Source organism: Tripterygium wilfordii, chromosome 8, assembly GCF_013401445.1.
Source record: "Tripterygium wilfordii isolate XIE 37 chromosome 8, ASM1340144v1, whole genome shotgun sequence".
Lineage (NCBI taxonomy): Eukaryota > Viridiplantae > Streptophyta > Magnoliopsida > Celastrales > Celastraceae > Tripterygium > Tripterygium wilfordii.
In genome coordinates, this window is record NC_052239.1 from 3,274,525 (window position 1) to 3,289,547 (window position 15,023).

Here is a 15,023-nt window from a genome sequence, read left to right on the forward strand (position 1 = left end):
TGATTTCATATAACGTTGGCCTATTTGGAGCTTGTGGCCTCGGCATTCCGGGATATGCATAGACAGTGGTGGCTTCTCCATCTACAATGAACTGGACTCTTACAGCTCCTTCAGGAAGCTCAGCAGTCAGTTCTATATTTGATGATTCCTCGTTAGTTATGGACGAGGGCATCGTTTGAGCTTCCATTGATATTGGAATGGGGTCAAATGACCCAAAAGCCACCATTCCGCAATTGACCTCAACATTGTCAGTAAGATCGAGATCGATCTTGTTTTCCCTATTCAACCGCATGATTATGTCTTTGAAGACAAAACATTTCTCAATCGGATGACCAATGATCCGATGATACTTGCAGTACTTAGGATTATCAGTTTGGCCAATTTCTTCCGGCCGCTTTGAAGTAGGAAGCTCTATGAGCTTCTGTTCAAGTAATTGGTCTAGAATCCCAGACACTTCGGAATCCGCAAATGGGTATTCCTTCTCTTGCATTTGTTTCAAGGTTGGTCGCTCCTTGACTTGAGTTTGATCTTTACGAGTCTTGGACTCGAATTTAGATTTAGATTTCTGTGTAGAAATCTTAACTGGGTCAGTAGTAACAGCCATGGATTCTTTAGTCCGTGAAGGCTTTGAATCCTTTTTCACTTCTTTCTTTAATTCTCGAGGGTCACTTGGCAAATGGCTTCCATGCCTTGCTATTTGGATTTCCAAGTCATGAGCTCGGGTTGCAAGTTCCTCGAAGGAATGTGGCATATTAGCTTGAAGATTGTAAAGTAACCCCCAATGCATTCCTTGAACACACATATCGATGGAGGAACTTTCGCTTATACGTTCCTTGCAATTTAGGACAAGGTTCCTCCAACGTTCAATATACTCGACCACAGCTTCTTCTTTATTCTGCCTCATTCTTGCGAGTTCCGGGAGGCTAACTGTTCGTCGGGTGCTATAAAAGCGAGTTAGAAACTCGCGCTCAAGTTGATCCCAACCTTCAATAAAACCAGCTGGAAGGTCAGTATACCATTCAAATGCAGCTCCTTTTAGGGAACGCACGAATTGTTTCACCATGGAATCACCAAATGTACCCGCATTATTGCAAGTTTCGATGAAATGAGCAACATGTTGCTTTGGATTGCCCTTCCCATCAAATTGTTGGAACTTAGGGGGTTGATAACCCCATGGCATGCGGATTTCATCAATCCGGCGACTATATGGCTTTGCATACACTAGAGATGATTGTGGGGCTCCACCATACTGAGCTCGGATGGTGTCTACGATCATGTTTTGGAGTTGATTCACAGAGAGTGAAGCAACAGATAAGTTGGTCGAATCGCGGAGAGCATTTTGTGCTGTCAAGCGATCTTGCTCTTCTTGCTTTTGTTGAGCTTTAAGAGAATTTGAACTTTCTGGAGCTTTACCTTCTCGTGAAACAAAGGTTTCACGGCTCGGTTCCGTGATTGGTCCTAAGGAATCCAATCGGTTTATGAGTGCAGCAATTTGTTTGTCCTTCTCTTCTAAGGACTTTGTCAATTGATCAATGGTGACATTCATTTGTTTCACCTGATCTTCGGAACTTGTTGCCTCGGTCATCATAACCGGCACAGGAATATCTGATTCCGACGTTGGGATGTAATTATCCCACTTCCGTGATGTGGATTCCTCATATGAAGGGTTGGAATATACATATTCCATTCCTTTTGACTTGAGAGATTTGGATTCGGATTCAGACTCCGAAGACGAGGTGTAATCAGCCCACTTCCGTGATGCCAACTTCACGGAATGAGGTTTGGACTCGGATTCATCACTCGAGGAGCTAGAATATACATATTCCGCCTCTTTTGTTTCATCTTTGATTTGAAGGGATTTGGATCTAGATTTACTCACATGAGACTTCTTTTGACCCTTTTTTGAGAATTTCTTAAGAGGAGAAAACAATTGTGATTCTCCGGCTTTAACTCGCGTACGAGTTGCGTGAGAGACGTCATCAGTGACATCAATCTCCTTTGAAGGAATCGTGGATTCCATAGTTTTGACTTAGACTGAATTTAATAAATTCAACTAAAAGATGAGAGGAGAGGAGTGTCCCACCGAGCGTGCCAGAAATTTGTACGCACCAAATTCCTCAGTATAAATTAAATACACTTAGAATTTGATACAAATTACAAATATTTAAATCAAAGTGGATTTGATCTCTTCTTTTGACGTATTCCACACGAATACGGAATCCTCTGATTTTAGTTGAGTGCTTCAAACAAATTCTACGAATTTGTAATAAAATCCAGTTGGATTTGAGTGTTGGACTTGAATTTAGGATTTGATTGTCGGACTTGAGACTTGATGGAATTCTAAGAATTCTGGATTTAGAGAACTTGAATTTCACTTCCGAGACTTGACTTAGACTTGAGACTTGAAGGAATTCTAAGAATTCCGGATTTAAAGAACTTGGACTTTTCACTTCCGAGACTTGACTTGGATTTGAGACTTGAAGGAATTCTAAGAATTCCGGATTTAGAGAAGAAATTTGAGAGAGTCTTTAGATAGTTTCTCTCTACTCCTCTTCTTTTTTTTTTTTTTCCAAATGAGCTTGGTATTTATAGGCAAAGGGAGAAGTGGAATTTACTTATGTACCCTTGGCCTTAACCCTTGACATTAAGGGTATTGTAGAGAAATCATTTAATCAATGATTATCCCTTTAATTTTATTTTATTTGAATTTGATTTGATTTGTATTTATCTTAGATTTTATCCATTTAACAATATTTTGGGCTTCATAAATTATTTTAATTTAGAGCCCACTATTTTATTTAATTGGGCTGCAAATTTTTTTGTGTCTACAGTCTTATATGGGACAATTTGCAACAATTTTCTTTTTTTAACCCTCACTTTATATTGGAGTGACTATAATACCCTAATTCTCTCTCCACCTTTTTTATCCCAAATTTTTAGTTTGGATTAGTTAATAAATCAATTCTTTAAATAAAAATTATTAAAAATTATTTGAAAAGTAATTGCTGATATTAATATATTTATTTTATAAATTATTTGTTATTTATTTTACCATTTATTTTAATATGTTTCAACTTTAATGCATAATACCCCATACCCCTACACGTAATTTACATAACTAGTTTAACATAATTTGTGTTACCAACAAAAGTACAATCAAACAACTACCAGCATTTCCGGAACCATATCTACCATCATTTATTATCTACCATATATGCTACAATCAAAATTGTGCACCAAACGAACCCATGGTAATAGAAGTTTTCGTATTAGAGGAAGAAGAAAAAAAAAGAGAGAAGAAAGAGATGGAGAAGAAAGAGAAGAGAGAGAGGAGAAGAAAGAGACAAAGAAGAAAGAGAAGGAGGATATCTAAGGGAGAAATAATGATAAAGGATACGTACAAAGGTAAATGATCATTCTATGAGTATTTTTATATCCTTGTCTTTTTTTGTTTGACCTAAATGTCCAAAAATCCAATTGTGAGTACATGCCCGCCATTATAACTTGAAATTGTCCCAAATGAAAACGAAAGTTGGGCTAGGAAACTACTAATGTGTGTACTCATTAGGCCCACCTAATGGGCCTCAAAAAGAACAACCGATCCAAAAAAAAAGGAAAGATTTAGTCACACCCCGACCTTTTCGAAATACATCTATTGTTAAGCGTACATTTAAAAATGACTGATATTTCTAATCACACTACAAGTATCCAAAATCTCATACAATTCTCAAACCCTAAATTGATTCGCAGACAGCTTCGACCCGTGAAACTATCGCCTATCGACTCTTTAGCCCGGTAGTATCATCTCAAGTGCACTTTCACGTTGACCCCACGCTCATCCGACTTGATCCGGTAGACCCTCGCACGTCAAAAATAATTGCCAAACCAATCCATTTGATTCCAATGTTGTCAACGTTAAAATAGTTGTTCATGTGCTACCTTTGGTGGCTTTCTTGATGTGTTTGACTGTATAGGAAGCTAAGGTTCATCTCGGTGCCTTTGGTTTGGTCATGGAAGTTGAAGAACCATAAACGCCGACACAATTAAGGCCAAGTATACAGTCCACAGCTTCAAGAGCAACACCAAGCTTGATGCCGTTGGCAACGAAGACTTCTTCTGTTATATCGAGTATAATTCTAGTGCTGGAGCTTTCAATTCCGATCGAGTTGCTATCTAATGTCGCCTTGCTGGTGGTAAAGGTGAGAGAAGTTGGAGTGGGTGGGGTGGGAAGAGCTCACATCTAAAAAATCACAAGGTCAATGCAAAGTCAATGTAAATTGGGGTGTGGTTAGTCAAATCAGGTATGACTAAAGTTTAAAAAAAAAATTGTATTTGTCGAGTTGTTTGTGAGTTTTTTTTACGGTAGCACTACACGTCCATAAAAAATCCATCCATAAACTTACATAACTGATGTGGCATGCCACATATGCAAGCTGACATGGCAATTTTTTAAAAAAAGAAATACAACCTAATTTCACTTGTAAATAGGCATGACAGAGACATAATTTCGAATTTCGAAAACCCTCACCTCCCAAATCTTCTTGATGAAGCTTGAAATCCACCGCCCAGATCTAAAATCCATGGTTCGCGAGCGATTCAACTTCAAATCGGAGGCAACATTGAAGAGAATATTTTGACAATCCATACTTGTTCAAGAGACCTACGCGAGAAATCTAGTTATCTTCAACCCATGAACCAGTAACAACTTTCTTGGTTCAAAGAAGCAAGTTTATGGAAAACCATTACATTGCGTTCTTCTATGGATACTATTTTGAGCGTTTACAGATTTGCATGTTAGTGTGATGACGTTATTCTTATTAATAGGTTTCTGATATCAAATATTTGTGTGATTTTGATTTCTTAAAAATTATATATGAATATTTGAACATTCTGATTTTGCTTGGTGCAATCAAAATGATATAATTACATTGTCTAGTTGCAAATACCATAACTAAATATCATTTTTCGATTGGGACATCATACTAAAACACTTTTTTTCCATTTTGGACGACTTAAACAAACTTGACAGTGGTTTATTACACTGTCAAATTAGACAATGTAACTATTTACACTGTCCAATTGTGACAGTGTAATAAGACACTGTCTCCACTGGAGACAAAACATCCCAAAAGGGGTTGCCCTATTACATTATCTAGTTGCAAATATTGTAATTAAATATCATTTTTTAATTGGGTCATCGTACTAAGACACTTTCTCCATTTTGGACAATGCAAACAAATTTGATAGTGGTTTATTACATTGTCAAATTAGAAAATGTAACTAGTTACACTGTCCATGTAATTAATTACACTGTCAAATGTAATAAGCCACTCGTGAGTAAAGTTGACAGTGTTGGTTTATTTTGTTTGGCAGACACTTATTACACTTTATATATAAATGTTACTCAGTCAATATAATAAGGCACTTGTGCATAAAATTGACATTGATGGCTTAATAAGCTTGGCAGGATCTTATTACACTTTGAATATAATTAATTACACTATCAATGTAATAAGCCATTGGTGAGTAAACTTGACATTGATCTTTTATAAGGTGTTTGATGGTTGTCAAGCGTTTAGTTTTAGTGCGAATGAATGTTTGATTCTAATGCTTAAATAGCAAATATTGTCAGTATTTATAAGTTTTATCAGCTAACTCAACACGAATCATCAAACGTTTACATACGAAAAAACAAGTGAGAATTGCATATACCACTTTGGTAAAAATGGGACTGTATACCATTTTGTAGGAATTAAACTAAACTACCGTCTACTAAACAAACGATATTGTTAGACTAAAATTGTTTTGGTAAACTATTAGAACTCTATGGACAGCCTTCGCGTATAGCCCCATTAACAAAGCCAGTCAGGCCCACAATCGATTCAATTTCCCGTGATTGATCAAGTGAGGGTGTTTGATTGCAGTGACGGTGATTGCCGAGTCTCTCTATGCTTGAGTGGTCTATTGAACAGCAACATCGAAATTTATTTTTGCTAGTGGCGGCTTCTGTAATTTCATGGATCCATTGGTTTGGCCTGCACCACCACGATCTAATCATCTAAGAAGCATGTGGATTCAAGTCAGAGTGGCAAAGCAGCCCAACGACCGTTTACAAGATCGCAACATGATTATGCTCAAACGCGTTCTCCATGATTTGCTCTCGTACGTTGCAACCGATAAAGCTAGATCGTGTGATGACCTGCAGCTACAATGTGAGAGAAAAGTAAAAGAGCTGCAAAAGTAAAAAAGGAAGCTTGAGGAGAGAGGAAAAGAGAACTGCGAGAGTAAAAAAGAGGAGAGAGAAGCAGGAAAAACATATCTAGCTTTTTTTATTTTTTTAATTGAATCTAGGTGGCATGCTGAGTTGGATAGCCACTTAGATTATGTAAATTTATGGAAGGTAAAATTATGGACGTAAATCATTTTCGTTAGTCTCGTTGCAAGGTTTGTTTGTTAAGGTCGTAGGTATGTTTGGTTTGCAGGTATGCAAGGTTAGGGTTTAGATGAAGAATAAGGAGGAGAGCAACAAAAATCTAATATTATTTTTATTTTTTAAAAAATTTTCTTTTATCTCAACCGTTGATGAGATCCAAATGCTGAGATTATAAGATACAGATATTGTTAAATTTGAAAAAAATATAAAATTTGAGTATATTCATAAATGCTATATATTTTATTGACGTTTATTTAAATGAAATATGCTTAATTAAATAAGGGGTGCAAATAGTTTCTATCTTTTTTCTTATTTGTTTGAAATTTTATTTTGGACGCGAAAACAGCACAAATTCTTTTTAAGAAAAGAAAAGTAGTGTGGGACGAAGTACTGCACTTCAGAAACCAAGAACAGAAATAGAAATAGAAATTATGGCAAATTACATTTTAGTACAATGACGGGGGTTTAGGGTTTAGGGTTTTTCTTTGGTAGTCTCTCTACAGCGTCATTTCTCCGTCGCCTACACCACCGATCGAGGAAGTGAAGAGAAGAAGATGTGGTATCTCTGTGTGTTCTACCACAGATTATTAGACTACAGGAAGCCAGAAGTGGAATCTCTTGCGCAGCTGTTCGGAGTGTCCGGAGACCACATCGAGTGGAGGCTACCCGAAAGCCACCACCATGACTCCCCTTTCCACTTCGTCAATCTCCCATCCGAAGATGTCGCTGCAAAGGTCGCTAATCGAAGTGCGTAGGTTTTTTCTTTCTTTCTTCCTTATTGTATGTGTGGATTTTTCTTCACACTTTTCGAAATCCTTCTAATGATTGGGTAAATGTATTCTTTGAGTTTTCCCAATTATCTACTCCTTTTAGTAGCTACTTTATGTTAATCCACTTTAGCTCTGAAAAGAAGAAGAAGAAGAAAACACTACAGCTTATTGCATATACAAATTTTAAATTGTATCATGTAACTACTCATCTTGTATAAGTTTTCAGAGTTGAGGTAGGATATAGTATAGATAAAGATTGGAAATGCTCGTTTGAGTAATAGATGGAAACTATAGGAACCTTGTGCTAATGCAAGGTCCAAGAGAAGATGGAGCTTGTTGCATCTCCTAGTGAATTAATTTTTAAAGTCATTTTTACTCTCATTCCTTCAATCCTTTGTTGTATTAAATTGAGCATTATGTTCGGCCAATAGAAGGATCATAATTACCGACCATAAAAGTGGAAACTCTACATCCAACTGCATTATCACTATCGTGCTTAATTTCACTTTCGCAATTGAATTCTGCACCACCCTCCTTTATTTTAAAAGCATTTGTTATAGCAGTTGATTAGTTTTTGATATAATAGGAGCACTATGTATGTTTCTTGATGTCTTTCATCATCATTTTGTGTCAGGTTTTTTGGTATTTGCATACTAGACTGTTTACTACATGGGAGCATGTGACTCAATGGTAGAATTGAAAGGGTGCAACCTAGAGGTCACAAGTTTAATTCCTGAAACAATCTCTCAACATATTATGTGAGGATTGGGAATAAGGTCATCCTGCATGTCCCCAACTCCGTCCATTGCGGGAGCCTTGTACATGGGAGTTGTTTATACTTTTTACATGCTAGATTGTTGACTATGTTTTTTCGCTTTCCATTCACCTCATTGCCCTAAATCGGGAGAGTGCTATTAAGATTTTTGAAATTCAATGTCATTCAGCTATTCTGCACTTCTATTATTCTTATACTATTCTGCTGCATGGTGTCATATAAAAGTATAGGCTAATTGCTGAAGGCAGCTTCCTTTTCTGACTTAAAACACATAGGTATTCTTGTGAAGGGAATATATGAACTTTGGGGAGAAGGCAATAGCTATGGGGAACTGGAAGATGCTATAAGAAGCTATCCAGATGAACGCAAGTTGCCATACGTGAATTCTGAAAGTACTTTCAAGATCACCGTTGACAGCTTTGGAAAGGTCATGAGCTTTCAGGAGCAAAATGAAAGAATTAAATCTCTTGCATACATTCCCTTCAAGGTGCTATTTCTATCATAATTTAGGCTTCATTTTGGGCTGGGCTGGAGTTTTCTCTTCATAATTGATTTGCCATGCACTTGTGACTGTAAGGATATTCCCTTTTTATGTATCATTCAGCATTTTAATGTTTCATTTTGCCAAAGTGCTCACCTAGTGACACCAGGTCAGGCAATGGAGTATTGAACAGAATGTTGGGCCATTAAGGAATAACATGCCTAAAGAATGAGTATCGCATGAATGAGAACATTGAGTTGAATGTGCCGAAACACAAGAAATGATAGTACAAGAAGCTACTAGAGATATGGTAGGGGTAGATAAAATGCAGGAAAATAGGCTAACGTGGTTTATGCATGTACTATCTGGAGATATTACGACAGTTCTTTGTAGCATAGAGAAAATTCATAGAGATACTAAAAAGAGAAGAGGGAGACCCAAAAAAACACATGGATAGAATTGATAAGAAACGACATCGATGGTATAGCATGAGGTGTAGCTTCTGATAGGAACAAATGGCAAAAGAGAATTCTTCTGGTGAATGCTCATTAATTTCTTATATAGATTCATGTTGCAAGCCCAACGTTCTTTGGGACTAGATGGGAAAAGGCAGGCTGAATGGGGTTCATAGGAACTTGCTTGTCAATATTCCACTGAACTCCATGGTTGATCTTCCTGGTTGGTGCTTCTACCATGTGGTTTACTAAAATAATTTTATTGGTAGTTTAATGCATTTTTGCATGCACTTCTTCGGTTTTTTTTTTATTATTTATATTTGTTTTCATTTTCTAGTTTATGAGTCTAAAGCTCAATATTATTTTTGGTCTAGTTTAAGCACTAATCAATGTACTGCAGGGTCGGGTTAATTTAAAAACTCCAGATCACAAGTTTTATATTATAGAAACTGATGATTATGGATCTAGTAATGGGCTCCCACCAGTTGTCCAAAGGAGAATCTTTTTTGGTCGGGAGGTTGGTGGTGCTGACAGAAGGTTATTACCGACATACCAGTTGAAAAGCCGCACTTATCTTGGCCCAACCGCTATGGATGCTGAAATGGCTTTTTTAATGGCCAACCAAGCGCTGGCTGCCAAGGGAAAATTTGTCTATGACCCATTCGTCGGTACTGGGAGTATTCTTGTTGCAGCAGCTCACTTTGGAGCTATGACAATGGTATACGTTTCTGTGCTTTAATAGCTACAACAGCAACAATAATGACAATAAAATTATTGTCGAGGATATCATTTTGTTGTTGTTGTTATTATTATTATTATTATCATTATTTTTTAAGCTATATATATTCAGCAGCTGCTTCCTTTTAACGTCCAGCTCTGCTAATTATTCAGGGTGCGGATATTGACATCAGGGTGGTACGTGATGGACGTGGACCTGATTGTAATGTTTGGAGCAATTTCAAGCAGGTGAATGTGTGTAATATTGTGGTTTTAAAGATAAAATCCTACAAATTACTTGAAGTAGTGTTCGTTTTCCGGAACATTCAGTGACCAACAGTTGTGCTTATATTGGAAATTTGTCTTTGAATTTAAAGCTTAGATAAGTGATTTATTTATTTCTTTGAGCAGAAAAATGAGGTAACTTACTTTAGTGAAACGGATAATGGCTTCTGCTTTATATTATTGGCTCATTATTTTGGACCACTAGTGACATAGAAGTCCAAATGCATGTGTTACTGAGAAAGGCCTGCATAATGATATCTGTTTATGTCTATTTGTAGTATGGATTACCAGCTCCGCTGGCACTCTTAAGGGCAGACAATAACCTTCCTCCATGGCGTTCTGGTATGAAAGAGGTAATACATAGTTATTGGTCACACTTGCTGTGCATATGTATTTGCTGTCAGATATCATATTTAACGTCCTTTTTAAATCTGAAAAGGCATGCTTGGGCTAGCATTTCTTCTGTTTTCTTTATATTTACAGTTTCTAGTGTTCTTTTAGGATTGACGTACTTTTCTTCATATCACATGTGCGCAAGTTATCCGCACAAAGATAGTCGGAGACTTTAGTTCAATTGTCAAAATTCTAAAATAACTACACTCATCGGATCATAATTTATCTGACTAAATATATTATTTTAATTTTTGCCATATTGATTGACCCAATGAAATCCAGTTTGAATTGCTGCACTGAATTCCTTTTCTTAGTTGTAGCGAGCATCATACCTGTCACCTGAAGACAGTTTCATTTCATGTTTTGTCCCGTGATTTTCTTTTGCCTAGGTTTTTGATGCCATAATCTGTGACCCTCCTTATGGAGTTCGAGCTGGGGGGCGTAAATCTGGTGGCCGAAAATTGCTGAAGGGGGTTGTGGAACCTTACACTGTTCCAGATGACAAGAGAACGGACCACATACCATCAACTGCAGCATATAGCTTAGTTGAGTGTATACATGATTTGTTCGACCTAGCTGCTAGGATGCTAGTATTGGGTGGCAGGCTTGTATTCTTTTACCCAGAACTAAGACAAGATGATTCCAAGGAAGACCACTACCCGGAGCACCCATGTTTCAGACTAATTGCATCATCTGAACAGATCTTAAGCTCACGTTATAGCCGTGTATTACTGACCATGGTAAAGCTGTGTCCATACACGGATGATATTGCAGAGGCAGCTAGGATAAAACATTTAGATTTTAAGGAGAACCATCTAAAGTGGTTAGAAGATGGGAATCTTCATTCTTCTGTTCTCAGTCCAGCTGATACCCAGTCAATTGCATCAGGTGATTCCAATTCGAAGCCTAAATACAGAGGAAAATATGTTTAGTGTTTGTAGTAGGTGACTAAGCTTTGCCAATGGTATCTATTGGCAGAGGGTAGTTTTTGTCTGGGTGTTTTGGTTGTGGGGAGAGGAATACCTAGGGGAGTTTTATTATTTGTTGTCCCCTGCATTTGTCTTTTGTAACTGGGAAATATTTGATGACAATGAAGTTGAGTTGGATAATGAGTTTTAGTTACATTTGGCGAATCGCTGTGCAGATTATTTGGCATGATTAGTTATCTGGAACTTCCATTAAATTATGAAACAAGTACTCCAACCCTTAACAAAAAAGCTGAAAGAATAATGACTGATTCCAACAGATGAGAGACCCTACTTAAGCAACTTCTTCAATAACGGTATTGTGTGTAACCTCCCATGTTGTATGGACTAGGCTGTTGTAGCTTTGACAATCCAATCTGTCCTTGCATCCCATCCCTTTGATACTGTTGCCACAATAGCTGCTCTTCCACCAACAGTCTCTGCTTCTTCTCCATCTCTGACATTTGCACGTACGGTGGCATAGCCACTGCCAGCGACGCTGCAAATGGGTCTACGCTCGTTGAAGCTATGGCGCTGCCATCAGTCACCGGTGGTGCTGGCAGTGCCAACATGGCAGGCTGTCCAGCCAAAGGGATCGCAACGCTGCTTGCGCTGCCATTACTTACACCGGCACTTGCCATTGCCGCCTGCACCGCCCCTTGTTGATACATCCCATCAAGTAATAACTTATCAAAACCACCACCAAGTGAAGGCTTTTGATAGGACCAATTGCTTGCAGATTGAACCAGCGCCGTCTCCCAGTCCCCGTCATCGTTGAATGCTTCCCACGCTGGAGCTTGTGCAGGCTCAGGAGCTGAACCACCATCAAATAAAGCTAAGGCCAGTTTATCTGCATGGTCTTCACATGTCACTTCATCCTCTCCTAAATTCAACAGATCACCTTCCAGTTGGAGATTCCTTAATTTCTCTGGTTCCTTGGGTTCCTCTTTCTTTTCTTCCTCGGCGACACGTTCAGGGGCTGGTAGTGCCTTTATAGCATTCATGTCTTCCTCTGCTTCTGCTGGTTCTTGTTCATCTTTAGTTTCCTCTTCTGGCTCATTTTTCAATTCAAGAAATCTATCCCTCTTAGTTTGTGCCAATGCGGATTTGTCTCGGATAAAATCATCCATGAGATCAAGCTTCTTCTGTGTGATTTTCTCCACCTCTGGGTATTCTGACGAGCGCGCAATGCCAACGGTCTTGCACCATGCATAGAATGTTTCCAGCTCGTCGAACTGCTTCGAAATTCGACAGAAGATCTCATAAACTTTGATAGAATCAGATACTTCTAACTCCATGAAACGATCTATTAAGATCCCCAATATCTCTGTTATGTCAAAATATATCTGAAAACTTTCTTTCACCACTGGATAGAGAGCTACTATGACAACTCTGTTGTTCTTTGCTGCACCTGTGCAAGTGCTTACAAAGATGATCAATGTTAAGATAAGCTTCATTGTTGATTAAGAATGGAGTTTATGATCTTCAATACGCACCTGTTGGGCGACACGCCAAGAAGCGTTCAAGGAGCTGCTGGAAATGTTGTGCCTTTGAGAACACATGTTCAGTCTTCATCTCACGAACAGGCGTAGATTTCGAATAAGCAGGCACTTCCTCATCTTCTTCTTCATCAAATCCAAACACACTTCGCTTGCCACGCCTGCCTTGCATCCTGAACTCAAGCCGTTCATCAAGATAAAGCGCGTAAGTGCGCACAAATGCAGAGTAATCCCATGAATTATATGATTTAGAGGCATCGCGGAAATCAGACATGTTGAGGAGGCGAGTTCCACGTCTTGTTGAGAAGAAGATCTCCTGCTCGTACGCTGGATCACCCTCAACGATCAAACGCTGAATCAAAATGAGTGTCTTGAGTGCAACAATCCAGTTCTTGGTCTTGTTGAGGCGCCTGGAGAGGGTGTTGACACAGGCACTGATGTAGGTGCGAGAGTAGGAGGTTAAGCTCAGTATTTCACGAATGTACTTCTCCTCGGCGGGGTATTCTTCGTGTCTGGTAGCCTTTACGATCGCCACATCAAGATCAGAGAGTGAGTTGCTGTTATTGACCTTGGCTAGGCCTATGCTGGTCTGGTCCTTGACCACTCCAAGAGCTCTTCGGATCTTGCTCGGAGCCATTGACATTTAAGGCAATACCAGTAACCTTTGGTATTAGCTGGACCTTCAAAATTAGTTACCTGCTTCAATCTTTGACAGGAAGAACAAATATAGTCTTGAATATGATTGATCTGCACAAAAATTGTACAGAACTTCTCAAATAGGGTTACGTTAATCGAATTCGGTAATGGTACTTAAGGAAGAATTAGGCTTTGTTGATGAGGAAATTTTGAGAAAAGAAAAGAGGAGAAAGAAAGAAAGAAAGAAAGCTCTCTCTAAATCCCTCTTTTCTCTTCTTTCGTTTTGTTTTCTTTGTTTTTACCACCTCTTCATTCCCTCCTCTATTTTTCTTCTCAAATTTCTCTCTGTTTCTTTCTCTGAAACCAAACGTCAAAGTCCAACCTCTCAATCTGCTATACATTGCCCGTTATTGTAGCATGAAGATGAGGAGATTCAATGGTTTAGAAAGTTTGTTTCTTTCCATGCATGTACAAATTCTTACATTTCTATTTTTGGTTCAAAACGACATTAATCTCACAGTTGTCTTACATTGTCATCTTATTATGACCTTTTCAAAGTTTCTAACGACCCCCAAATACGAGTTTTGCCAACAACACCCAACATATATTTGATATATCAATGAGAGGTGGTTTGATTGACAATCGACTGAGTTAGACATATGTGTGCCCAAATCTTAGATTTGCCGAAACTTGTAAAAGTTGTAATTGATCAAAATGTACGCATGATGTCATACACATTCTTTCAACACCACCATCGGCCAAAGAAAAGTTTCCATTCAAAAAAGAAAACAGTTCAAGATGATACTGTGATGGAGAACAAAATCTTTGAAATTATAATCATTCATCTTATGGGTACATATTTTACCAAGTGCCATGGGCAATATTACAAATGCATAGAACAAAACAGAAACAGGAATCTATGAAGCTGTCTGAACTCATAGGTCAAAAATGTAACTTATATTAAGGGGACAACTACTATATAATGCCATTTTATTCCAAATAAAATGAGCAAGTAACAAAACACAGCATAAAATAATATGTATGAGAAATAGGATCTCAAAGCAAAAAAACTGTATGCAAGCAACTTTACACAATTTTCAAATACCGGTAGTCCGGGACCCCTTCAGAGTGCTGCCGGGATAAGCCACTTGCAGAAGCAGAAGCTTGAAGAGAAAAACCGCAAGACGGAAATGAACAATTGGAGAATCCTATAGATTTTCTGGAGCAATTTAAAGGCAATTCACACAGTGAAGCCTGAATCTGTTGATTTATGCCTTCATATAGGAACTTGAGTTTACCATTTGATGTAGATCGGCAACCTGACTTCCTTCTATACTTTAAGAAATATCGATCACCTGACCTTCTTCTATACTTTAAAGAAAAAGTGATCGCCTTTTCCATTGCATCTAGCAACCATTGGTTTATTGCAATCCCAATCATCTTGTTTACTGTAAATTTGAGACTCCGAGTTCATGCTCTCATCAACTATGCTTGAGTTTAATAACTTATTAGAACAGCTCCCATTTCCTTCAATTGAGCTCAACTCCACATCATAAACTAATCCATGTGATTTTGAATAATCCCTATGACTAGAAGAATCACTGTCCCCAATCC

General features: G+C 38.1%; 2 protein-coding genes across 2 annotated transcripts; one reads left to right on the plus strand and one right to left on the minus strand.

Moving 5' to 3' along the window:
- The first annotated feature begins 6,818 nt into the window (after positions 1–6,818).
- LOC120004634 (tRNA (guanine(10)-N2)-methyltransferase homolog) lies at positions 6,819–11,431 on the plus strand. The gene is made up of 6 exons (XM_038854008.1): positions 6,819–7,180; positions 8,254–8,465; positions 9,315–9,632; positions 9,806–9,880; positions 10,195–10,269; positions 10,699–11,431. Exons 1-6 carry the CDS (start codon positions 6,988–6,990, stop codon positions 11,239–11,241), a joined length of 1,416 nt encoding a protein of 471 aa, XP_038709936.1. The 5' UTR covers positions 6,819–6,987; the 3' UTR covers positions 11,242–11,431.
- Positions 11,432–11,565: 134 nt separating this feature from the next.
- On the minus strand, positions 11,566–13,663 carry LOC120004633 (putative clathrin assembly protein At4g02650). Its single transcript, XM_038854007.1, has 2 exons — positions 12,771–13,663; positions 11,566–12,685 (listed from the first exon to the last, which is right to left on the minus strand). Exons 1-2 carry the CDS (start codon positions 13,414–13,416, stop codon positions 11,583–11,585), a joined length of 1,749 nt encoding a protein of 582 aa, XP_038709935.1. The 5' UTR covers positions 13,417–13,663; the 3' UTR covers positions 11,566–11,582.
- Positions 13,664–15,023: the final 1,360 nt, after the last annotated feature.

Excerpts from the sequence above, each read along its gene's own strand:
- LOC120004634 (XM_038854008.1), top strand. The coding sequence starts at position 6,988 with ATGTGGTATCTCTGTGTGTTCTACCACAGATTATTAGACTACAGGAAG. Across the intron at positions 7,181-8,253 it reads TGCAAAGGTCGCTAATCGAA|GTATTCTTGTGAAGGGAATA; the intron begins GTGCGTAGGTTT and ends TAAAACACATAG. Across the intron at positions 9,881-10,194 it reads TTTGGAGCAATTTCAAGCAG|TATGGATTACCAGCTCCGCT; the intron begins GTGAATGTGTGT and ends GTCTATTTGTAG.
- LOC120004633 (XM_038854007.1), bottom strand. The coding sequence starts at position 13,416 with ATGTCAATGGCTCCGAGCAAGATCCGAAGAGCTCTTGGAGTGGTCAAG. Across the intron at positions 12,686-12,770 it reads CTTGGCGTGTCGCCCAACAG|GTGCAGCAAAGAACAACAGA; the intron begins GTGCGTATTGAA and ends GCACTTGCACAG.